The 25,438-nt window shown below is 39.0% G+C and overlaps 1 protein-coding gene across 1 annotated transcript in view; it reads right to left on the reverse strand.

The window, feature by feature from the left end:
- Nucleotides 1-3,972: 3,972 nt before the first annotated feature.
- The window catches only part of GYPC (glycophorin C (Gerbich blood group)), a 34,418-nt gene continuing 12,952 nt past the window's right edge, over nucleotides 3,973-25,438 (reverse strand). The window contains exons 2-3 of the mRNA XM_056349177.1: nucleotides 10,981-11,031; nucleotides 3,973-8,550 (exon numbers count right to left, since the gene is read on the reverse strand). Of these exons, the coding sequence (XP_056205152.1) occupies nucleotides 8,354-8,550; nucleotides 10,981-11,031 (248 nt within the window). The 3' untranslated portion in view covers nucleotides 3,973-8,353. The remainder of the gene's footprint in view (nucleotides 8,551-10,980; nucleotides 11,032-25,438) is intronic.

Consider the following 25,438-nt stretch of genomic DNA (forward strand, 5'->3'; position numbering starts at 1 on the left):
ACAATACCCTCCCTCCCCTGAAGATGTGATCTATGAAAAGGTCAGCCAGAATCTAATAGGAAACTTCCTGACTCTACAGGAGGGGAGGGCAAAAACTAGTTTGCGGGGGCTGCGGTGAGATGAAAAAATTGGGACAGGCTTTCAAAGTCCATGTAACTTTATACCTCTGAGTGGCACAGTGAGTAAGCTGACTTGGTAGGTCAGATAAGGTTTAAAGTAATCTGATCCTGAACTATTTGCTCTTTTCATTGGACCTGTAATTCATTTTTCATTGCAGCCAGTGAAACTTCAGAGATGAGAGATCTGGTTAAACTTAAACGCATCTGCCAGATGTTTTTGGAGGGGAAGAAGGGGAGAGACTTATTGAATGCGAAGATTAAGAAAAAGAATTCTTTGGGGGTTGGGCGCAAGTCACTATGACTGATTCTTGTGGCTTAACTTTTGGCAAGTGTTCAGCACCTTGGTGTTCAGGGGAATCAGCTTGTTCCTGATTCTGCAGTGTGTCTTTCATTTTTCATTCCGCTTTCTTACATCCCAGTGTCAGAAGTATCACTCATGTCATGCAAGAAGAAAGACTGACAGTCCTGAGCTCCCTTCATGGAACAATGGTCTTTATCCCTTTACCAGAAAACTGTGAGATGTAATAAACTCTGATTCTTCAGCTTCTGTTCTGGTAGGGAAGTTGTGCTGCTGCTGAACAGAAGGGAATGGAAATATTTCACCTCTATAGCAGAATTTTTGAGCATAAGGCTGTATTTGTGCATTACATTACAGGAATATTAGAAAAGGTATGGAGAGCCCTGAGGGTCACTCACGCTTTTGTGAAACAAAAATTTATGAATGGAGAGGAAAGCAGAAATTGATGGTAAAGAACGGCAGAAAGCGTAATTTAATTGAAATGCAGTATAAAATCTTACTTGAGTTAAATGTGACTTACAGTGGTCTTTATTAAAATGCTATTGATCACTCCATTAGGTGTTAGAATGAATAAAGATGATTGTTCCCACTAACCAAGAATGTGGTGTTGAGTTGCATTTTATTAGCATATCCATATGTCACATTGAGAAGGGCTTCCATGTGAATCTGCTAGCAATCCCTCAAGGAGATTAAATACTTTCTTTCCAAGATACTGGGATCTGAGTGACCACTCAGGTCTTTCTGGTCATTAACCAAACATCAGCAATTAGGAAACCTCTCTACATGTAGCCCTGGCAAGACCAGCTGCAAAAGATTGAGGTATTACACCTTTCTCTGATTTTTTTAAGTTGAAATAGAAATGTTAATCAAAATTTTTGCTGGGAGGCAGGTTCACTACTGCAGGGTCTGGACTCTTTTCTTTCTAAGTGTAGTCTATATATCCTGCACTGAGGCTTTAGGTTCAGCACCGATGATAGAAAATGTGTGAAGCAAATCATATGTATGTGTAAGATGTTGCTGTGTGATGGCACTGAAAACTCTTATTTTCACGTACGTCCCTTCATTTGGTATTTTTTCCTTTACTCAGCTCTTTGTTTCTGCTGTAAGCTTGTCAGCTGCTGGTCATCCGTGAAGGATTAATTTGGTGCTGACACACTTTCATTATTTCTCACAAATGGTCTATGGCCAGTCTCCATGGAACAGCATGACATGCAGTGCCACTGGTAACAGCAAAATCCATCACAGATTTGGGCTGCTGAAGTACCTCCAATAACACTTAATCCCATTGTCATGTGGTATGAAGTCAAGGTCAAATTTCTGTAAGGCACTGGATAATAAGAGAATCCAGTGTGTAGTCTTACCCCTCTGCCTCTCATCCCAGCAAGAGCATTGCTGATGAACCATTTGGCTACTGCTAGCCTCTAAACAGCCCTACTCAATGAAGTCCACATGAAAGGTCCATTGGAAGAGCTGTTCTTACCACAACTTCTCCACTTATGAATATTAAAACTTAGAGGATCCACTGTCTTTCAGGTATCCTCCAGATTTTCACCATTTTGAGGCATTATTTTGACCCAATAACATCTCACTTAAAGATCTACTTTATTTTTTTTCCAACTAACAGCAATGATCTTTGAAAAAAGGGGTGACACTGGCTAGATTGTGAACAGTTGGACTCGGTGATCTTAAAGGTCTTTTCCAACCTAAATGATTCTATGAGTCTATTACAATACGTATTATACTAGGCAAAGCATCTGAATATTCTTTAATTAGGGATATATTAAGATAAAAGAGGAATTCTATGGGAAGCATGAAGAACGAAGCAGAAGCATTCACGTTGCGTAGCAGTTGGGTGAAAGGCAGGCCGTCCATCAGTAAATACCCATTGGATGTTTGTAAGCTTGCCTAGAATTTTTAAGAACACTGTGTACAGGTCCACACTGGCATTCACGGGGTAATGTTCTTTCAGAGAAAATTATTGTTTTGTTTTATTATTTGACGTTTGATTCCTTCTTGAATCTATCAAAAGCTTCTCTTGCTTTTTTAACGTAAACACCACCAGTATATCTTTTAGGGTTTGCATGCTCTATTAAGAAAAATTCTAGCCTACTATTCCTTTTTGATCTACATTCTTATTAAAACAACATAATTGGCAATTCTAGAAGTTCATGGTATTTTAAAAGAGAACAAAAATATGAGAACAGTCTTTTAAATGCTGAAAATGACAACTTTAATTATAAAGTTATTTGTTTCTTTGTATTTTAGCTTCTTTTTCTTTTTTCAATTCAAAATATAGTAGATTTACACAAGCAGTGTAATGTATTTTGAATAGCTTTGGTAAATACAAACATTATAGTCAGTTTTAATGTACAATCAGCAGTAAGCTTTGAATGTCCTGTACTCTCTGTTCTTGTCATAGCACTACTGCAATTCCAATAGACTTTAATACAATGCATCAGATATTTTTCATCATACATACAGTTCAAAACAATAGAAAAATGGTGTGAAGGCAAGAGGTTATGCTGAAAGATCAGCACTTACAAAGATCTCTGCTTTAATTTAGTGTGTTTCTGATATGGATGAGAATGCATTTTTTTTAGGGAGAATAAATATAGTCAGTGAAATTCTTGTCATGCTGAATTCAGTGGGATTTTATCCCAACCACACAAGGAACAGTTTTGTAGAATAAGGATTCCTTATTTCCAGTCCCTGACACTATTACCACCTTGAACTAGAGAAGGACCTCTACTACTATAGACTTTTAATTCCTTTGTAACATGGTTGGAAATTTTACTCACCAGGTACGTTTTTGTTTGATATCATTAGTTTCCTTTATCACCTATCTGCATTTCCAGACATCAGATGTGTGCTCATTGCTTGTGCAGGGGTTCTTCAGTTTTCTGCCTTACATGAACTGCTGCTGTGAAGCTTCTGCATTTTCTAAACATACAAAGTTTTCTTATGTGAGGAAGTGAAAGATTTCAGAAAATGCAGTAAACAGCTCTTAACACTTTAAGGTGAGTACCCTTTTGGTGTGTATTTACCAGCATTTTTTGATTGGACTTGCACATGCAAGGAATTCAAACACCTCATATAATTCAAAGAAATTTGAAGTCAGCAGTTACCTTCAGTAAATACACTTCGGTTTCTTCAAACAGCAATATCTATTTTGTTTGATGAAAAACTGCTCTCCATCTCTAGTGGCATCTAATTAGTTTCTCCTAGTCTGTATATTTTCATGAATGTACATCTTTTCTAAATGTTCTCTGTATTCTGTGAGGAATCCTTACAGGCTTTAGCTAGTTGTGCTATTCTACTTTTCCTGCCGCTATAAATGTTTCAGCACTTGTCTGCGTTCCTTGCTGAAAAGGAATAGCCCTTTTTTTTTTTTTTTTAATATTATTTTATTTTCCTGTCCTGGTGTTCCACCAATGATCCTTAGGTTTGATTTAAGAGAAAAATTGATATTGATGTTCTGAGGGATCCAATGGAACTACTTTTAATAGTCCCCCAAAGTGATTTGGTCCTGTTGTTCTAAAATAAAATTAAAAAAAAAAAAAAAAAGTTACCTTGACTAGTGGCTGATTAAATCCTCCTCAGGACTGCATTAATGTGCAATGTCACATTGGATCTCAGGAAAACCTGGAATGATAGAGGCCAAGCCCCAGAAAAATATGCATACCGGGTCCAGCAATGGGTGGCCAGACACGCATTTGTGACTGGCTGCTTTTGGACAGAATTACTCTGCTGAGCTGTAATGCTGCTATAGGGGCTGACACTGTCTAGCAGTCATTTTTGTGCAGGGGAGGACTGTACAGGTATGCTCCAAAAATTAGAAGAAATTGAGTTCCACATGTTAAAGCAGAATAGCAGAATATTGAATCTGTGAAGATTGTTTTCAAGTTTCCCAAGAGATGATTTAAAAAGAGACTCATATTCCTTTGAAAGCAATGGGTTTTTCCAGTGAGAGAATTCGAAAGCTCCATGGACCCACTCTTAAAGCTCGCCCACATAATCAGAAATTTTGTGTTTAACTCTTGTCATTTCCATATATCTTTTAAAAATGTCTGATGTTCCTACAAGATCATATTTATCTTTTCTATTCCAGCCCCAGCAAATATTGGTTATTTCAATGCACAGCTTTCCTGTACATCATCTAAAAATGACTTATACTTTTAAAAGTAGACCTGTGGCTTTCTATGCAAAGTGGGATTCAACAATCTTTCATAGGGCATTAAGGCCTCAGGAAAAAAACAAGTTGCTTGAGGGATCATCATGCTACTCCCTTGTTTAGTGAACACTGGAGTTTATAGCACTAAATTTGACTAACTACCGAGCTTGCAGTGCTATTTTTAAGCCCGTTTTCTGTCAACATGTGGCATACATGATGACTCTGTAAATCAATCTCAGGTCAGGTTGGTCATGTTTGACCAAATTTGACACAGGATTGGCAATCCAAACCTAAACCTTTTTGAAAATTGGTTCTGGTCTGACAGAGAGGGACATGGTATCTTCATGGATAAAACCAGATAAATAAATGCATAAGTAAATGGCCAATCATTTGCCATAGGAAACGCAGTAGGGGTCTAGATAGGAACCTGGGGGACAGCAAGCAAGAATGGCAGTCACAGTTGGGGAGATGGGGCACCAGAGAGCTGCAGGACAACAGGCCACAGCAGTGGAGAGACCTGGGGTAAAAGTATGTGGGAGAAAAAGAAACTGTTTCCTTAATTCTGTTCAGGAAGCAAATTGTAAAAATCATTTCATCATCAGTGATCAAAAGCTATGGCTGTCAACTGGGATGCTTCAGCATTGCACATGATGTTTGTTTTAGCACAGCATGTTGCTTGCAGAAGGATGTTTTGCTAATTAGTCCTAAATGTTATAGGAAGTTTGTCATGCACTCTTTTCACAACTACATTGAATGACTTAAGACAGTAGAGTTATTGTATAAGTAGAAAATAGCAGGATGAAGCCATTAGAGTCTGCCAGTCATCACATGTCATGAGCTTTCTTCATTACAAAGCAAAATTTGTCCTGAAAAACCCAAATAATTAGAAAATCTTCACAAACCATCTTTTCTCTCCATTCAGTGTGCTTGAGTCATTTCCAAATATGTAAAGGCCTGGAACCCAAAAGGATACTGTGAAAAATAAGCTAACTGAAACCACAGCTCTTGCTATAGTCACTGCTCTGCAAGTATTCAAAGTGGCTCGTTACCAACAGGGAAGCTGTTCCTCTATGTTTGAACTGTTTGTCAGCCTAGATGAACAGGGAAAATGGGATAAAGAGATTTAATTAAGCTACTAAGAAGTGATATAGTCAAAGACCCGTAGTTGCATTCAGTTCAGATTTAGGGGAATCAATGACACAAAGCCTGGTGTTGACTGAACTGGTAAGAATTGACTGAGCTCCACTGAACTTATGTTGTACCACCAGAAAATCTGGTCTCTATAGTTCCAGCGTGGACAGTTAGTCTGTCTCAGTTCACCCCATAATTACAAAAATCACACGCACCCCAAAAGAGACACTAATTCAGGTCCTCCTGTGTATCAAGTATGACACAGTTGTCTAATTATAATCAGCAGGCTCAAGTAGCAAAAACCAGAATTTCATGACTGGGGAGACAGGCAGGAATTTCTTCCCCATGTCCCTCACACCTTCCTCTAAAGTAAATTTTCTTTAACAGCCAAACTAACATTACATGGTTCTGCATATATGAAAGGAAACAAGAGGCTAGTAGTCCTCTGTAAGTCCTGCTAGCACTGCAGGAAAGTGTTTTGGTGTTCCCACACCTTGTGTGGGAGATGCCACAGAGCTCAAGTCACCCCATTTACCCTGTCTTCAGAGGAAATATTTACATTTTTATTGAACTGGAGGGTCGGGGGTCTTCAGCTTTACAAATTCAGTCTTACAGATAAGTTTAATGAATTTCTCCAACACTTGTCCCAGAAAAATAAAGCCAGATATCTTACAAAAAAGTGGTAAAAAGAATAAAATAGTAATGTACCTTAGAAGAAAGAGTCAGATGCATAATATCAAAATATTTGAGCTCTACTAGTGCTGGGTTTTGTGCATTTTATACTGTGCTAGCCACAGAATACAACATGGTTGTGCAATAGTATGTTACAAAAAATATCTTCAGCATTTAGTAAATTTGGCACGATTATGATATTCTTTGGTTATAATGCAAGCACACAGGGATTTAAGATTAAAAAAATCAAAGGTATTTGGATTCTAAGAATAATTCAGAGTCCATCTCCTTCAGGAACTGAGAAAAGACTGAGATTGTGATTAAAAGACAAAATTGTCCCATTTTGTCACTTGAGTCCCCTTTTCTTGTTCAGATCTGTCTTCTCTTCCAGCATTTTTGTGGCCATTTTTGATAATGAATACTGGAGTCCAGGAGCTCTCCAAGCTTTAGTGCCAAGAAATGAGCACAAGTGATCATCAACAATGACTTGAAAGCACAGTTGTAGATAATTTTATATATATGTACATACATATATAGATTAAAACACAGGAAAAAACATATTGAATTTAGCAGAGCTCATCAATGTCTTATTTGTTATCATGTGTTTCTCCCCCTCTATTTTCAGTAGTCCAGGGCACCATCGCAGCTGGGGATGAGCAGGTGCAGAGAACAATTATCCCCTTTCCAGAGCTAATTGTGGGCTCCAATTAGGAAGCCAACTTACTGGGGTAAAGAAACTCATCACTGTCAATTCTTAGGCGAGGAACAAGATCTTTTCATGTGGCCCACCATGACTAATCTATTTATTTATTTATAATAAAGCATCGATCGTAGGTATAATTCTCTTACCTAGCACAATACAGAGGCCATACAGAGGGAGACATCAATACAAGCCAGTGGGATGCAGATGAACAAGCTTATTTATAGTGGCAGTCTTATAGTTGCATTTGTGAAAGATTTATCTGTATCTGTATCTGCACCAGAACTGAATTCCTCTCCCTGAAAAAACCCAAAATTCTGCTGGCGGGCATTCAAGAGAATTTTCCAATGCAAAATAAATAAATAAATACTCAGGCAAAAATATCTTACATAAAAAAATCTAACTGAGCTCCATTGTTTCAAAAGGCCTGCTCAAACCAAAATGCTTTACCTTTAAATTTCTATCTATTTATGCATGCGTGCAGGGAACTTACCAACTAACTGGAATCCTATTTGTAAGTCCACTGACTATTATACACTACATTGTGACTTCCAACATTTTGCAGTTCTCAAGCTGCCATGCAGAGCAAGTTAGAAAAAAATCCTTCATTCTTACATTTTCCATGTTTTCAGTTTATTTCTTTGAAGTGTCTTTGACTTTTATATATATAAAATCCAAAAAACAATGTAAAAATTCCCAATCTAAATCCCCAAACAAACAAAGCAAAGTCCCCTGTGCCCATAAAATTGCACATTTAAGGGGAAGGGGGAGATATCTGGGCTATAAAGCTATTTTTGTTGCAGCTACATCAGCTTTATCTAGTTTAATGTTTGTTCTGTGACCATTTGAAATTCAATTTCAGGTAGTTCTGTATCATATCAACATAGGATGCATCATTAGCTCTAAGAGGGTGTTTTCCATTGGCATCTGCTATTTTCACCAAATGTCAAGGCTTGACATTTGCTATCTGTACCTGGTTTTGGTGTATCACTCATACTGAGATTTTGTTTCTTCTTATCTGATACTGATTTCAACTGTGACCAGCTGTGTTGCTAATAAAATCAACAGGCAAGTATCTGGCATTTAGTTCTTCACCGGTGGAGGAAAAGAAACAACGCAGTGACAAAAAAAAAAAAGTAAAGAGATACTTTTCAATTAGGATGCTTGCCTGTCTCCTCATATTATCCATCTCTCAGCCCTTCTGTTGATGTAGCATTTCTGATTGATTCCCTTGGGGAAGTCTCCATGGAAATCCTTGCCTCTCAGATGAAATATTCCTTTTTGCTCTCATCCACTGCTTCCTGGAGAGCAGGGTCATTTTTCAAAGCAGCATCTGCGCTTTCAGCAAACTCAGTTCCTTTTGCCTCGTTGGTGTGGTAGGTGCCCTTATGCCTGTACATGTACCGGACCATCACCACCAGCAGGCAAATGAGGACAAATACCACCGCAGCAATCACACCTAGAGGAAAAAGACGAGTTAAATGTATTCCCAGTAATAAAATAGAAGCAGTGTCTCACAGCCAGACATCACAACTTTAATTACTTGATAGGGAGAAGCCTGTGTATCATAAGGTGTTTGCATGTTGTGGTGGCCAGAGCCAGAACAGAGCCTGACACTGCAAAAAAAGCAGATGGGGTATGGATACTGCAGGAACGCAGGTCAAATTCTCACTAGCTTTCTTTCAAATCAATGGCTTGATTTTGTTGAACTCATTGGAGATACAAGTTCACTACAAAATGAGAAGAAATAAGAGGACATAAAGGAAAACCCAAATAGGTTTCTCTCATTCTTCTAGAAAAATATGTCCAGGCAAGTGTGTAGGTAACCTGGCCCTGCCTCCAAAAACATCCTCAGTATCAGGAGAAGTACAGGGCACTGGGTATTTTTTAGGAGACGTCCAACAAATAGCAGAGCTGTGTAGCTGCAGTACTGCTTTCTGTTTGCAAGCTGCCATTTCGTGCTATGCTCTGATTAGGAAAGCCTGATTGTAATGAACGTGGAAGGGACACCTGGGAGGAGAAAAGGATTCTGGGCAGATCTTCCCTGTCTCCTGGACTAAGGCTAATTACTGGCAATGTGTTGACTGGACAAAAATTTCCATAGGTAACCCAAATGTGCTTAAGACTAAATGGTGATAGGAAGCATTCCTACTGAAGGAAAGTAAATTTAAGTTCCAGGAGCGGTTGTGCAGAGAACACTGTGTGTCCTTGCTTCCCAGAGCTCTTTCCTTTTTTTTCTTTCCTACTGTGAAACGTAGAAGTCCATAAAAGAGAGGTACTCCTGACAAGTCCATTGCTAAATAATTACAAGATGCATCCCACTCCTCCCAGATCAAATTGTTCACATAAGAATTGTGAAAATAAATTATTTGAAGTTTATTCAACTTGTGTGATTTTTAATTTTTTAACAGTTTTTGCATACAATTGGGATCCACTTAATAAACGCTTTAGCTGTGATTCTGTACAAGTACATGATACTGAGCTGATTCTAGATTCACATGGCTCCAGGAGTCAACCAAACATTAAAGAAATACACAGTAAAGAGCACCAGAACAGGAGATTCCTAGGAAAATCCCATATGTGGAGTATAAAGCTGCTATGAGGACTCACTAAGTAGGAAGTAATCTGACTGATTGTAGGCATTTACAGTTCAGGAGGCTTCATCTAAGTTACTCCCCTTGGGCTTCTTCTACTGTCAGTAGATGGTATGTGTGCAGGTTGATTCCTCTTCTAGAACTGAATGTCTACATTTGGTCAGATGAATTGCTCCTTGGAAATCTCTACTATTCTACAGAGACTATGAGGTGTATGTACACAGTATCTCTTCTCTGTCCGCTGTGGTCAAGATGTGTGGCAGGAATGGGTATCTCAAAAGCTTTAGATTTCTCAGCTTCAGTAAACTGAGTGGGGATATCCAGTTGGCATGAAAACATGGGAATGGGCAAATATTAGCAGGGTAAATAAAAATGATAATTATGTCTTAAAAAACATGGCTGCAATGTTATCCCACAGATTTTATGGTGCCCGGTTCTGGAAAGTGAGGTTACTGCTAGCAGAAATGAAATTACTTGTACGAAGAACTTTAGGTTTATAATAGCATCATAGTTGCAGTGGGGGCTTCATCAATTTTTAGGACCTCACTGGTATCCCTTGACACAAGAAGCTTTAATAGGCTTTGGATGTAGCACAGTACTAATAAGCCTAAGGGACTAAGTACAAATCAATTTACCTGCTACTTGTTCATAGAAAGCTGAAATTAAAGTTACGAGAGATGGAACCTGAGGGAAAAACAGCAGAACCTCACTAATTTTCACTAATGATTGGTATACCCTCTTGTGAATGACTGAAATTAGTGCGTTAGCATGGAAATGAACAAACACAATAAAAATAAAAAGACAGGTTTTCTCCATGAACATAGCTTTGCTCATTTATCCTGACAACTGTATTTAGTTTAAATGGATGAGAGAGCTTTAATGGAACACCAGGAAATGCACTGTGGTATATTCTGTAACAATAAAGGGTCAGCTGGTATGAGCTAGAATGGCTCAAATCAAAGCTGTTACACCAGTTCTGTATTAAATGACAATCTTGGCCCACTGAATAATGAAGAATATCAGAAGTTGACTTTGCTGCTGGACTGTTGGGTATTTTGTCCTAAAATAAGGAATGGATGGGGCTGGTACTGCTCTATATGGTTTATGCTCATTATCTCATCTTGTTATCTTGCCAATAGCCCCTCTGGGAGCAGATTTCCCACTGGCCTAATTAACTCTAATTGTGCCACTCCTGTTGCCTTGTCAGCCAAAGCAGGGATTTTGTAAAATGCAAGAAACCAGCTAACCTGCTGTTTTAATTCTAATGGTGCTGCTTAGTATGGTCTTCTACTTACCTCCAATAACAGCCACATCTGCTCCAGCTGTGGGGGTCTCGATGTCTTCATCTATAAATAGATTAGAACATACAAAAGTTAATTAAAGAAAAAGGAATTGGATCATATGTAACAGCAGTAACTGTACTGGTGGTGCTGTATTATTTTAACCTCTGAAACTCAGAACTTAAACTAGATCTCTTGTTAGCAAAAGACATTTATGAAACTTCTCATTAGAGTTAGCTGTACTGTAACAGTTTTCTGTCACCATAACACTGGAAAATAAATAGCTAGCACATTATGCAAACTATCATGGCCCTGAGGGAAACACCCACTGTTTATTATGAGCACTTACCTGTAACATCCTCCAGTGAATGATTAAATTAAGAGGGTTTAGGTACTGCAATGCCTCTCAGAAAGGTAGTTTTGAGGAAAAAAATGTTGGTGCTTATTTATTTTCCCATTTATGGCTCTTTGGAGTATGGTCTGGATCTTGATTTGATGCAAATTAATCTGCCTTTATTGATTTCAATTAGTATTTATTTATTTGCAATACCCTGGTTTTAATCTTAGCATTTGTTTTCTTTTAAACTTACATTGGGAATGAAGGCAAGCCTGTTATGTGCGTGGTATAAAATATAGTCCCCACTTAGAGTAAGTTTGAATTTGGTGCTGATAAATCCAATTACATTCTTCCCTGGATTATAATTTATATAAAAAAGATAACTTTGCAATTTAAATGCAAAAAAGAAGTACCTGACCAGGTAAGAGACATGGTCAAGACGTAGGAAATCAGTCTGAAATGTTGTAAGCTGCTGGAAGAGCAGTTAGAATTTTAATTACATTTTTGTCGTAATTATAGCACTTACTAAGAATATCCAAAACAACTAATGAATAGCCAAAGTATTTTAAAGGGGAGAGGAAAACAAATCCGAAAAAATGGTGAGGATTTTTCTCTCATTATTAGATACAGACCTCAAGTGAAAGTCAATTCATATAGACAAGCATTTCTTCACTAGCTTCCCCTTAGGTGATCAGGGTACAAGTCTGATCTTGTTCTCTGCTCCTTGTTTCATGCTGTTGGTATCAGCACACTTAGACCTGAATTATATGGATGACTGAGAAGGTGATGAACTCCTGGAGTTTTTCCATGCTAGGTTTATGACAGGACACTCCTTTCTTTGTTTATTATTATACTATTTATACAATTCTAAATGACATTTATTTCTGAACAAGGCAAAGAGCCTTATGTGAGGTCTTTTTTTAATTTCCCTTTGGTAAATACAGTAGGTAGAAAAGTTCTCTGGAAAAGGTAAAAATGCTAATTCCAAATCCTTCTATAAATTCAACAGTGGCACTATGGCTGATAGCTGACTCTTTTGCTAAATCTGTGATATATGATGCAAGCATAAGACACCATCAGCAGCCTTCTCCTTACTCATGAGCAGTCTCTTATATCAAATTGCAATAAACTGAGGACAGCTGAGAGTCAAAGAATCACCCTCTTCCCAAACATGGGAGATGCTTTTTTTTCTAGAAAGCAGGAATACTTTCCTTTCCCCTAGAGATCCTTCCCACACTTTCTTCCAGCTATACACTGACAGAAAGGTTGAGCACACCTTGTGTAATTTAAAAACTCTAATTACATCTACGTCCATTCAAAACCCGTGTGCCTCAGAAGAGATTAATTGCTTCAAGGTCAAATTGTTCTGTATTTCTTTATATACCAAATATATGCTGCATGCCAACAAAGCAGGCTCCTCTACAACAATCAAATACTTGAAGGTGTGAATTCTAAAGTGCTTCCCTAGCCACACAGCTTGCTTCCAAACATTAATTCCAGATCAAATCATTATCCCTTTAATTATAAAAAGGCATGCAAGCAGCTCTCTGCTCTTTCCTGTTGCTCCCAGGTGCCTCTCAGATGCAGATAACAAGCAGGTGCCTTATCTCTAGTACTTGCCACCACAGTGCTTTTTGATATTGGGTTACAGTATCATCACTTTGCAGAAAAGTTTTTATTTCCATACTGTACTTTCTAAGTTTCCAGAGGGATGCTGGACCCATCTTGAGCTATCGTGTAGTTGGCACTGATCTGCTAAGCTGATGATGCTGGGCCTTTCAGCAGCTGGCTAACATCACGATGTGGCTTTACTCACCACAATTCCCATTTTACTGCAAGCATGAGAGTCTGACTTCTCCTTTGTGCATTGACTTGTGACCACAGAACAGGCTTCTTGTTCTCCCAGGTGGCCTTTTTGCTGCATTATCCAGAGTGCCAGGACACTGCAGTGACTGCCAATGACCAGAAGTTGCCAGGATCTGTTCCTCAGATCAGTTCTGGAGCAACAATGCTGGTGGGGAGAGACGGACCCTCGATGCCTGTCTCACAGCCTCTGAAATTTCATTTTGTCCAAAAACATTGAAGTAATTCATGGCAATATCAAAACATTGCTAGGCAGGGGCAGGGCAGGGGAAAGGAAGATAGTGTCATTTGATACGAGCAGTATCAGCCTTCATGAAAATTGATTGAAGAAAATGCAAGGCATGTGCTCATGAAATGAGGCCGTCTTCCCAGAGCAGAGGTGAGACAACAGCCACTATCCAGACAAGAATCTACACCTGGTCAGGAACCTCAGCATGGTCTCTCTAAACTTCAGCTCAGTCTATGTGAGAAATACACTGCATTACTGTGGGACTGACTCTTCACTTCTGAGGCAAAAAAGGTATCTATCATAGTGGAGGAATTTTTAGCTGATGGCTGTAGGCTTTGGCCTTCTTGTACCTTTTTTATTCTGCTCTCCTTTGCAGTCAGAGCACTCAGAGGACGGTGTTTCAGTAACTGCTGTCGCACCTGTTTTGGTTATTTTCCCTTGTTTCAAGGATATCTTTTGTGTTATCTGCTGCTAAATTGTCCTTGCAAAACTTCCTCTCACTGTTACACTGGCCCTTGTCCATAGCTACAATCTGGTCTCAAAAGCATTTAGACAGCGTTGTTATTTAGTGCTATTGGTTGCCATGACACACGGAAATCAAAAGATTCTGGGAAAACTTGTTTTTCATAAAATCTCTGGCCATCAGAATGAGTTGGCTAAATCAAGAATAGAACATACAAATCAAATTGCCTGTTGTTGGAAAGTATATTTCTAAAAGCCAGAATGAAGGGAAAGAAATGCCTTTGTCTCATGACCTGAAATTCATCAAATTCCAGTTCTGCCCATAAACTTACAGATAAGGAATTTTGCAATAGAACTACAATTGCTACCTGTCTCATTCTCATCAATCAAATCATGATGAGAAAGCAGCAGCTTCTGAAAACCCTAGGAATATTCCTGACTTAAATGCTGCAGGCAGATCTCTGGCTTTGCACTTCAAAGGTGAAAAGCCAGTACAACTAGCTTTTATCTTAATGTAGTCAGTGGTGAGTTTTCCTGCTAAATTTGTTGGTAAATTTGTTAAAGCATCTCCTCCAGCTGCAATTTTCAAATAAAACTTGACTTTTATTGATTTTGAGAGGTATTTTCTAGCTTAAACTGATCCCATTCCAGTTTGGCTGAGGAGCACTTGTTGGAAGGAGGCAGGTCCAACAGTGAAAATGTTTGAGGTTCAGCACTTTCCTTGTTTTGCTATGCACTTCTCCTGGCAGTTGCAATGGTTTCTTTTATTTTTTAAATCACAAATCTCAACCAGTAAAAGCCATAAGTCACTTTCTGTTTAAAAATTATGACACTGGCTTTAAAATAATTTAAAACTTTTTTTTTTTTATTTGCCATTTCTTTCATACCTGAGCTTCATTCAAGCCTTACTTTCCTGCCCTGCCCTTCTCTACAATTCCAAAGAAGAAAATGTGCTTTGTCGATTAAAACTGAGGTTTTGGTATGCTTTTGTGACACCAGGAAGCAGATCTTTAAGGAAAACACAAAGCATTATGAGAATCCTGATAAAGACGCAAGACTTATCAGTGAGCTACTTTAGGAGCATTACCACATTAAGGCATTCAAACTGACAAGCTATTCAACTTAAATGACGATGGGAAGAGCCATATTCGTTCCCAAAATACTTTCTCCCATCCAGCATAGAAAGCACAATTTCAGATCCTACTACTTGCAGAAAACAATGACACATGCTTCTGTGGCTACTGTCAGTGACACACGGGATAAACTTGTAGTGAGGTTCAAGCTTTCTAGTTTTTCAGGCATCAATTTTTTGCCGGCTAAAGGAGTTTCCAGAAAAAAAAAACCAAAACCCACAAACATTTGGTACTTGCACCCTTAGTGGTTTTACACTCAACACTGTAAGTTAGCAATTGAAGTACCTACATATTTGCTTGTTATGGATTTATACATAGAAAAAGCATGAAAGGAGAACTGTAGCTGCAAAGGGATCCCCATTCAGCACATTTGATATGAATGCACGGGAATCATCATATGGGATAGACCAGGGTGCAAATTACCAGCTCTCTGCTGTGTAAATCCAGAAGGGCAATTTGATGGGATAACACAGAGCTTACCCCAAACTTCTCAGTGTCTCTCTCATTTCCTGAGATAAAACTCCAAATTAAAGCTAAGTAGTGTCGAATACAGAAAGACACACACCCCGGATTACAGTTTGTGTTGTCACAATTTCCTTGCAGCTGTGGGTAATGCTGCTGTTTTGGAGTGGGTGAGTCAAACTGAGTGAATATACAGATATCTGTGTGTGATAAGCAGCTTTTACAACCCAGTTTTCAAAGTCACTCAGCACCAGTCAGGCAGCACTGCTCCTGCTCCTGCCTTTCAGGATTTTCCTACCCACAAGCTTGCGCTTTTCATTCTTAGCAACGTAAGCCATCTCTTATCATGATGCTCCATTGCTGCCTGCTTGGGGTTACAATCTCAGACAAAGCCTTGGCTGCTAAATTGCACTCAGGTAGGTCTCTAAGTGCTTTCTTGGGCAACTCATTTTCTCTCTTGATGTGCCTGTTTATTGCATAAGAAATGCTTGAAATTCATTCCATCCCTGTGAATGAGCTGAGCTCCTTAGGACAGTCATTTCCTTCTTAGGGCTTTCCTAGGTGTGCAGACTAGGAAATGCGCCATAAGATTTAATCTTCAATCAGCTCACCTAACCACCTTATGAAAAATACTGCTGCTAGTGGGACTTTTCCAGGTGAGGAACAACCCAACCTTATCTCAGTATACCTATGGATGTGCTTTGTAGAACCACCTCAAATATTGACTGTGTTGTCGCAGGTGCATAAGCAATCTGTAGGCTTTTGAATTCAACTATTAAATGTTTAATGGTTTTCTCTTAAATAGTAGTAAAATCTATCTGCTTACTTCCAGTAAACAAGGGAGATGTTCAAACTGAATAATATCCACTTCATGGTTCACACCAGATAATAATGGGATTCAGAGAGGGATTTTGCCTCCATACTGGTTGTTCTTTCAGACATACATACATTTGAAAGAGAGCTTTAAGTATAACTGGAGATTAATGAAATACAGTTGACCCAGTAATACTGAGTCTAGTAAATTATTATTTATCTTTTGGATTGTATCAATTGACCTAATACAACATACCATACTAATTTTACATTATTTTTTAAAAGTTGTAATTTTAAAGGAAGACTGCCCTTTTCTGTAAAGAATTTAGTTGGAGTTTCAAAAGCACTCATCCCTGGTATAATTGCTTCCACTGAAAATGATAGTAAGGTATTTGACTGGGTTCAGTAAAACATAAACCTCTGGAAGTATTGAGGAATGTACAGAGTCTACCAGGAAGCTTCTGCAATTGTTAAAAGCCTTTACTATAATTTCTGCATTTTTTTTTTAATATTATGTATATTAAAATGTATTTATTATAACTGTTCCTTTCTCAGGGGCTCTTTTTGTGCTTTGTACGCTCTTCTGCAGTCATCATTCCTCTTGACTGTAAAAGCAAGTCTTAATGTGTCCCTATTGCCACCACTGATGCAAGACTTTTCTTACCACACATTTAGTATGGAAGAACTAATGAAGTCTTAACATCTCCATTGTTTATGCAATGGTGGTAAGTCCTCCTTGCCCTTTGGTTTCTGTTTGTGCCTTGCCAATACCTTGCATTCATGAGAAAATCATTAATCTATTAACCTTAGCACACTGATTTAATTTACAAGCTATAGTTAGAACTGGTTCATTGCAGCTGCATGTGTAAAAACAAGTTGAACCAACTTCTGAAAACTTCATGTTAAAAGTATGTTAATTGCTCAAGCTGCTCTCTGGCCTGTGTTACAATATCAGATGCATTGCACTAAGGCCTTTCTGGATTAAAAAAAAAAGTCATTACCTATTTTAATATTTGCCACTAAGTGTGCAGTGCCCTGCCAGAGCTGGCATCTCTTATCCTGAAGGGTCATCAGCCTGAACCCATCAATTTGACACATTCTGCTGAAAAAGCCATCACCATCTCCCATTAGATAATAAAACACATCAAGGCTGTTCTTTCAAAATTAAGGAACAGTTTCTCATCTGTCAATCTGGAAAAGAGACAGAATAATTTGGCTTCCATTTATATACTAAATTATTATAAGGACAATAATGGTGACATACAACAACAACAACCAGATGATCTTTTTGGTAATTATATGGACAGTGCTGCAAATGTGAGGTAAATCATGCTGACTAAAAATATCTACAAAATTAAAATGCACTGGGCCCAATCCTCTTGCTATTCTAGCTAGCAAGTACTTCATCATTAGTCCTGAGAAGATAAAATCCAGTTTCATCCAATTAAAATAAAAATATATTCAAGACTTTTCAAACTTTGTAATAAAGTGATTATAAAAAGATATTGTCAAATTAGTTTAATTAGATTAGGGTTGCCACACAATTTTAGCCGTTCTTATTTGATTCTGGTATGCAGTGTCAGCAAAATATTTTTGTACCATTCTAGAATGTTATAAAGGAGATAAGAGAAAACATGTTTTCTAATGCTTGAGGAAGTAAAGGCTTCACTCACACAGTTTTTCCTTCTTTTGTGAAGCTGAATTGCACTTGAGTCTTGGGGAAAATCAGAGATGGAAAGACACTAAAAATGAGCATGTAAAAAATAATCATATGATATCCTTACTGAAAAGAGGGACAAGGAGGAAATATTCATGAAATATGGGAAATTATTTAAGTGAAAAGTAGTAAGGATCTTTTCAAACTGAACAGACCTTCTATATTTTGTAATAAAAAATAAAAGAAGAAAATTATTTAAAGGATTACATAATCTATAAAAGCACAGATTTTTCAATTAAATCAAACTTCTGTTTATCCCCTCCAAAGAACCCTCCATCCCCAATTCCCTTTTCGGTTTGAACCACATACTCTTTCTTTTCATTTTATTTGCACTTACTAGAAGCATACATTAGAGTCCTTTAACTCCTTAACTCAAGGTAGCTGAATACCAACTACCGATTTTGATGGCAATTAAGAAAAGTGCATCCAGTAAGAGCATTAAAATGGCAATCCCACCTTAGAAGTACAAAATGTTACAACCTTAAAGTTCCCGTACAGTGTGGTGCTTGAGAGAGAGCTTATTGTAGGCCCATGCCCTCCCTTGTAACAGATATTTAACGTGTCCTGTGTGTTCACACTGATGTATATATACAGTAAAAAACTGGCAGAGAAATTCAGATGGATCTGTCTGCTGCTTATAGCATCAGGGAAGTCAAGAAGGATTCAGAGCCGGTGAAGAAACCCAGAGCAAAGGAAAAGTTGGAGAAAGGAGCTGCCTCCCTGGCACTGGAGCTCCTTAGCAAGAGGGCAGTGAAGCTCACAAAAGGATGCTGTAGAAATCTTGGTTTTAGAGATGGGATGTTTGAAGCCACCAAGGCCCACCCAGAGGTGGTCTTGCTGCTCATGTATAGTGGTGGGTTTTTGCTGTGCTCCTATGGGAAAGCTGCTTGATGTCTGAAGAGCCAATGCTGCCTTCTTATCAAACAAAGGTGTGTGAAGTGTGTGGACCTGAAAGAATGTCTTTTTTTTTTTTTTTCCAAAAAATATTGTGTGTGGCAACTTCCAAGTTGTGCCCTGTTTTGTCTGCCTCATGTTTATAGTAATATCACTGCCAAAAGTTCCTTACTTTTCCATGGAAATATGTTAATGTAACCAGGCCATCATTTATATTTTTCCTCCAGAACCATCAAAGTTGGCTCATGCACCAAACATACAACATCTTGCTGGGGAAGGTGAATTGACCTGGTATTGCTTCATTAAAGGAGTGACAAAAGGGGTATGAATCAATCCATAAGGTATAGTCCACAAGCTGGATGTTTCCCTGCATATGTCCCTCCTCCTCCCACCTCCCTCACCTTCATCAGACCAAAGTACTCCTTTTGGGGACTTTTTAATTGGGAAAGTTTTGAAAGAAACACTATCTGGCAAATAATTTTTGCCTGACTTTCCTCCAAAGTCAACAATTTTAAGATCTAGTCAGTTTTTGCTGAATCAAAATAGGAACAAACCAGCCATTTGTTCATTCATTGAGATCAAAGCTGAATGGAAAGGAGTCACTGTCTTAATTGATTAACTATTACAAATGTTACAAATGACCATAGGTAATCAAAGGAGCTGACTATGAACATAGTGAAAGCCCATCTGGCAACCTCTAACAGATACTTAACTTGTAATTCTGGAGGAACAGTGCATGAAAGAAGCACACTTTGGTGACCTAAACTTTTCAAGTTAGAAACATAAGCATAAAAATTTGAGCCAGAACCTTTGAGTGGAAAGTCAGAGGCCAAGAGGTTTTGGAGAACATGACAATTCCTTCCCAACCCCTTGTGTAAATGGTTATACAATGCAGTAAGACACTGTTAAATTCCTTGTAATTATTTACCAAGATGTGCTTTTAATCTGTACCTAACAGCTCTACCAGCCCCAGTCCCAACTCTCGGGTCTTTTGACCATGTCATCAGAGGATAAGGTGATCTCTGTGTTTCCTAATGTTGCCGTGCTTGACATTATGACCTTAATAACTTCTCAAGATTAGGCTTTACATTTGAAACAGCCCATTTTTATGGATATGGAACTATTCAAGACGAACAGTTAAAATGAGGCCCCCTAACTAAGACAGACTGAAATGTTTGTTAGTCTTTGAAATATTTCCATTGAATACATTTGGCACCATTTTTGCATCAATTTTCTCTGTCCCTGCTGTGTGCCTGAATGTCCTTGTAACCTTCACAGGTTTTGACTCCATTATTAAACTGCAACTGTTTCTAAAGGAAGAGCAGGCAAACATAAGCACTTTGCCTCCATTTTCATGCAAACTGTAGGCTGGAAAGAAAAGGAAGACTAGAGTAGTCCAGCAGTGAAGGAACGGGGGCAAGGACTCAGCAATTTTAAGCTCTGTTTAGCAGCACATGCTTTCCAGGCATCATGCATGTAGATCCAGAGGAGCTGCAGCGAGTTGAATGGGGAGCTGTTGTGGGATGGAGCTGTTGTATGCTGGGGCTGGGATTTTTAGGGAGCAGAGACATAAATCCAAAAGGAAGAGTATTTCACTGGTTCTGTTGCTGGCAGAAAACTTCTTTTAATGAACACACACATGCAAGGAAAGAAACGTGGTGATTATTCTATTCAGGCTGATAAAGTCTGTTTCTCATTTTGAGATGAAAAATCTTGATTTTGTGTTTAAATTACAGGTGATATGATCAAATTACAGCTGATGTCATCTAGAAATCACCTGGAGCCTGGCAAAATCCTGCAGTTATGCACAAAAATATTATCCTGACAATGCGAAGAATGTAGTGCCAGTCTACTTTCCTTAGAAAAGCATAATTATTTTCCCAACGTGGCCAGGTTTCTTCCTTTATGTCTCATTGCCACCACCAATATTTTGTAGCAAAGCAGTCCAACAGGTGACACAGTTCTTGCAAACGGGAACTCTCTGTGCTTCATCCTCTAGCTTATTTGATATGAATTGTATTCATCTACATCCAGCTCCTACACCAGTGCTTGCCTAAGGCACTCTGTAGTAAGCATTGCAAGTGGAAATGTCAGGATGTTTAGCATATGCTCTTTAGGGACACAGATCTTTCCTGGAGCACTGACGAGGTTAATATTATTAATGGAGATACCTGTAATGGAAACAATCTTCCAAATGCTTTAAATATTGAGCATATTGAACAAAGAAAATAAAACGTGTTGAAACACCTTAGAAACTTGCAAGGCAAATAGTAGCCCAGGGCAACAACATTTCCCATTTTCCAAGGATTCTGCAATGAATATTCATATTTCATTTGCATATCTGCTCCATTTAAAAAGACAAAGCCCATTTTATTATCTCAAAAGCATTTACGTATCAGTCCAAGCTGTCTGAATTGAGTTGAGCAATTTTAGCAAAACTTCTTTGCCATCTATCATTTATCTGAGCAATTCTAGACAGATTGTGCAATAATTGTTGAAAAGAAAAAAAAAAAAGAAAAATATCTTGCTTGTTTATTATTTTTGGACAGTTGTCTGGCATTATTTGACAAATAGCATATTGAATGCATTAACAGAGCTAAGCATGAAAAAACTTCATTGAAGCTGTATACTGAATGTTTTTCAGCACAGGACTAATATTGCTGTGAAATTCATTAACAACCCATTAGTAATGTTCCTCTCTCCTAATGAAACAGGAATAGTAAGTCCCATGTAGATGGAAAGCAGATAACCAGCCTGGTGAGCTGTTTGACGGCTGGAAAGAAGTCTTTGTGGTCTGAACTGTCTCCACAGGTGCTGCAGAGAGGACACTAGTTGGCAGTTGGCCAAGATTGTTGTTGTAGGTCCCGTCCAGCTGGAACTATTAATTCCTTTCCCCTTTCCCCTTTCCCCTTTCCCCTTTCCCCTTTCCCCTTTCCCCTTTCCCCTTTCCCCTTTCCCCTTTCCCCTTTCCCCTTTCCCCTTTCCTACTCTATTTCTATTCTATGCTATGCTATTCTAAACATGCCTTCTTGAAGGAGATCCATTCAGTTCCAACAGAGGTGGGATGAATCCTGGGGGATGGACTGGGAATTTCTTTTCTCACCAACCAAGCAGCAAACCCAGAAGATTAGTTTAGATTAGAAGTCTAGCTTTCTATATATTATAGATATATCTATAATTAGGGAAAATAAATCCCAGCCCTTTCCAAAGCCTGTGCTGACAGCTTAGCCTTTCTATAAGTTATTCAGTAGATTTTTTTGCAGACGTTTCAACATGTACTGGTCAGAAGGGCTAGGTCTCCCCTGCAGGTGCTTAAATAGTGTCTTACACTCAGCTTTTGCCTGCTATTTGCAGTCATGTTTATAAAAGCCATCTTATTGTGCCAAAGTTTAATGCTACTACATTTCTAACTAGAAAAGAACTCCATTTAGTTTAGTCTCCTAATACGGAGTCCTTTTTGTGTTACTGCTCACTTGAATGGCTCTCTGTAGACAAGTGTTGACTTTCATATAACTTGGAGAATGATAATAATTTCTGGGGCTTCTGTTTCTCTTTCAGATCTGGTTGAAGCTGGTCAGTGCATCCAAAAGTTCTTGATGGGAGGTGACAGATGGATGAACAGATGATTATGCAGACAGATAGACAGCAGGAACACATAAGACTCATTTCGTTAGGAAACTGGACTGAAAACAGAAGTAGCAGTGGGTACTTGGATAATATTAATATTTTGGTCACCAATTTAAAAAATGCCATGGTTTTGCAACCATTTCGAAGCTTGTATATGATATCCTTAGTAGTATAAACAGCAAAGGAAAACCCAAAGAGACATTGCTGAGATTTTTTTCAGCTCCTTTTTTTGGTCAGAATGTTACATTTTTATGGTTTGGACTATATTTTAAACCTTTAAAACCAGATTTGGCTTGGAGAGCCCTGGCAATTTCAGTGGAGGATTAATGTGTGTCATTAAGCAAAGAAATATGGTCTAGTACTTTTCAATAGCAACTAATGCTTGCTATGGCACTTCTCTGATCAACATATTTTTCACTTACTGTAAAGCCTTTGGGCTGCTCCTTTCCTAAATGTATGAAATATATATGCAGGAAAGCTGAGGGTGAATTGTTGTGGCTTGAGCTGGCTGTTACATTGCAGCAGGAACTGGCATTCCTGTTCCTAACCCTTTTCCATTCAAGTTAATCCAGCAGAAAACCAGCCCAGCAAAAGGGAAGAGGTGGGTGGTATTTACCTATTGGCAAACTGATCCAAATCATCATGTAGTCTCACTGTCCATCGGTCTGTTAACTGGGAGTGGTTTGCTAGGTGCAGGCAGAGAGGGCAAAACCCAGGAATGTTCTTTTGGGTGGGTGAAGTACATTGCAAATCTACACTCAGAAAAAAATGTCCCCCCATAGACAAGTATAAGGAGAAAACCAGCTGGATAAAGTTGGGCATTTCCTTGCTAGGCCATTCTGAATGAAACAGAAAACTCCATATTTTCACAGCCAAGTGACTCCTTTGAAATACAGTAGCTTTAAAATGCCATGGAGAAAGCTGGGCTTGGCATTCCCTGTGTAAGAGTATATTGGAATGCACTAAGAAGTAAGGCTCCTCTCTCAGCTGTCAAAATAGGGACTCTAGGGCAGGGCTGTTACTATGTACCACTCTCCCTCCCTGGGGCGATGCTGCTCTTCCACAGCAGAATTCAAAGGGGCAGCAGCAGTTCCTGCTGTCCCATTTGCACTTGTATCAAAGCAGAGCAGTGCTCCAATACACAAAGTGAAATAGCAAGTGGTACACATACAAGGTGGGATTTGCAAAAGATCTTTTACACAGCTTCTGCTCCCTTTGAAGTTGGTGGCAGATGTGTCTTGCATTCCAACTGCTCTGTTAGGCCAATGGTGAAAACTTTTAAAAACTCCATTTTATGGATATTAGAAGCATGATAGAACAAAGGAGTAATCATCAACATCATCATATTTAGTCTCTGCCCATCTTCTCTGTTTTCCAGCTTCCCAGTTTAATTCAGTAGCTGATGCTGCCTAAGAGGCTGCAAAACTCTGTCTTCTCAAGCCATCATGAAAGCCTGCAAATTTCTCAAAGCCCTTTCATAACACACCCAAATTATTTAACATTGCCTCCAGAGAAGTCTGCTTTTAACAGTATCATAAGGTCAAGTTATCCCACTGAAACACCTATTAGTATAAATGGAGGAAAAAAAAAAAAAAGAAAAGAAAAGAAAAATGAACAAACCAACAGCGTTAGCACAACACTGGAAAATATGAAGTCATAAGTAGAGTTCAACCAGAGCAGACTCCCATTAAACTTTGTTTAAGAGCCAAGTTCCACCCCGAGATATGGGTGAGCTGCAGTTTATTTCAGGAGGAGTTATGCTGTACTTCGTGTTAGGGCAAGGCTTGGACACAAGTATGTATCTGTTACAAGTTAGAGATGAATAAAGCTCACATCCCTTCACATTCTTTGATTCTGTCTGCATAGATGGAATAAACTGAAAGAAGTGGATAAAACAGCCCACATTTTTACAGGGCCTGTCTGTTAAATTTAATTCCTTATTCCACAAGACCTGAATGCCTGTGTTTCTAAATCCACTAAGCTACTTTCATGAGATGTGGTAGCCCTGCCCCATGCCTCTGCCACCCTCATGAGAGTTAAACACATAGGCAGAAGCTCTAAGGCTTGTCTTTCTAGCTTCTTTGCTCTTGGGAGTCCTTGTAGCAGACAGTCAGCAAGAAACATTCCCTCGGATATGCTTATGCTTTGTAAGAACGGACATACACAGCAGCCTGGCTTTACCTCCTTAAAGCCTTCCACTGAAGGGTTTTGTCTGACAAGCAGGAGCTCTGCTGAATGAGGAGGGAAGAAGGAGTGGCAGAGGCTTCCCCTATCCCGCTTGCATTCCCAGACATGGGCTAGGCGTGTCAACACCCTTGTGCTGTGCTGGGTTGCGTGGATAGCTTCACACAACAGCCTGTACAGTTTCTGGGGCCGGCTCCTGCTGCACAGCTGGCTGTTAGCGGGGACAAAAGGATAAAGTCACAACTGTGTGCATGTCTGCGTGGCTTCTGGAGGCACTGTGGTTACCTGGGGAAACAAGGCAGAGTGCCTTGCTCCCTGACACAAGCTGTGCCTTCAGTAATGCTGAGTTCCCAAGGTTGAATTCCTTCAAGTACAAGTTAAAAGAGCTCGTTCAAGAAGAGGGAAGAGGGGGAGGCAAGGCTCAGTCCTGCCAAGTGGATAAAACAGCCCACAGACCCAGCCTGAGTCTGGATGCGAACAGGACGTTAAAGTATTTAATATGAGAAACTCTGGTAAATGCAAAAGCTTTTATACCCCAAGGCAACCCTTTAAACACTGAAATACTAACTCTGGCTCAAGAATTTCCCATGCCTCAGATCCCTAGATGGTTGCCCTGTGCTTTAACTCTCCATTAGGCATCAGCTGCTGGCTGTAATGGGAAAGGTGGAATGTCAGCTCCATGCTCACTACAGCATTTTCATAGGCAGATCTAAAAAAACATTTAAGTCCTGGTTAGGCAAGAATACCCAGCA

This window comes from Falco biarmicus, chromosome 8 (assembly GCF_023638135.1).
Source record: "Falco biarmicus isolate bFalBia1 chromosome 8, bFalBia1.pri, whole genome shotgun sequence".
NCBI classification, from domain to species: Eukaryota; Metazoa; Chordata; class Aves; order Falconiformes; family Falconidae; genus Falco; species Falco biarmicus.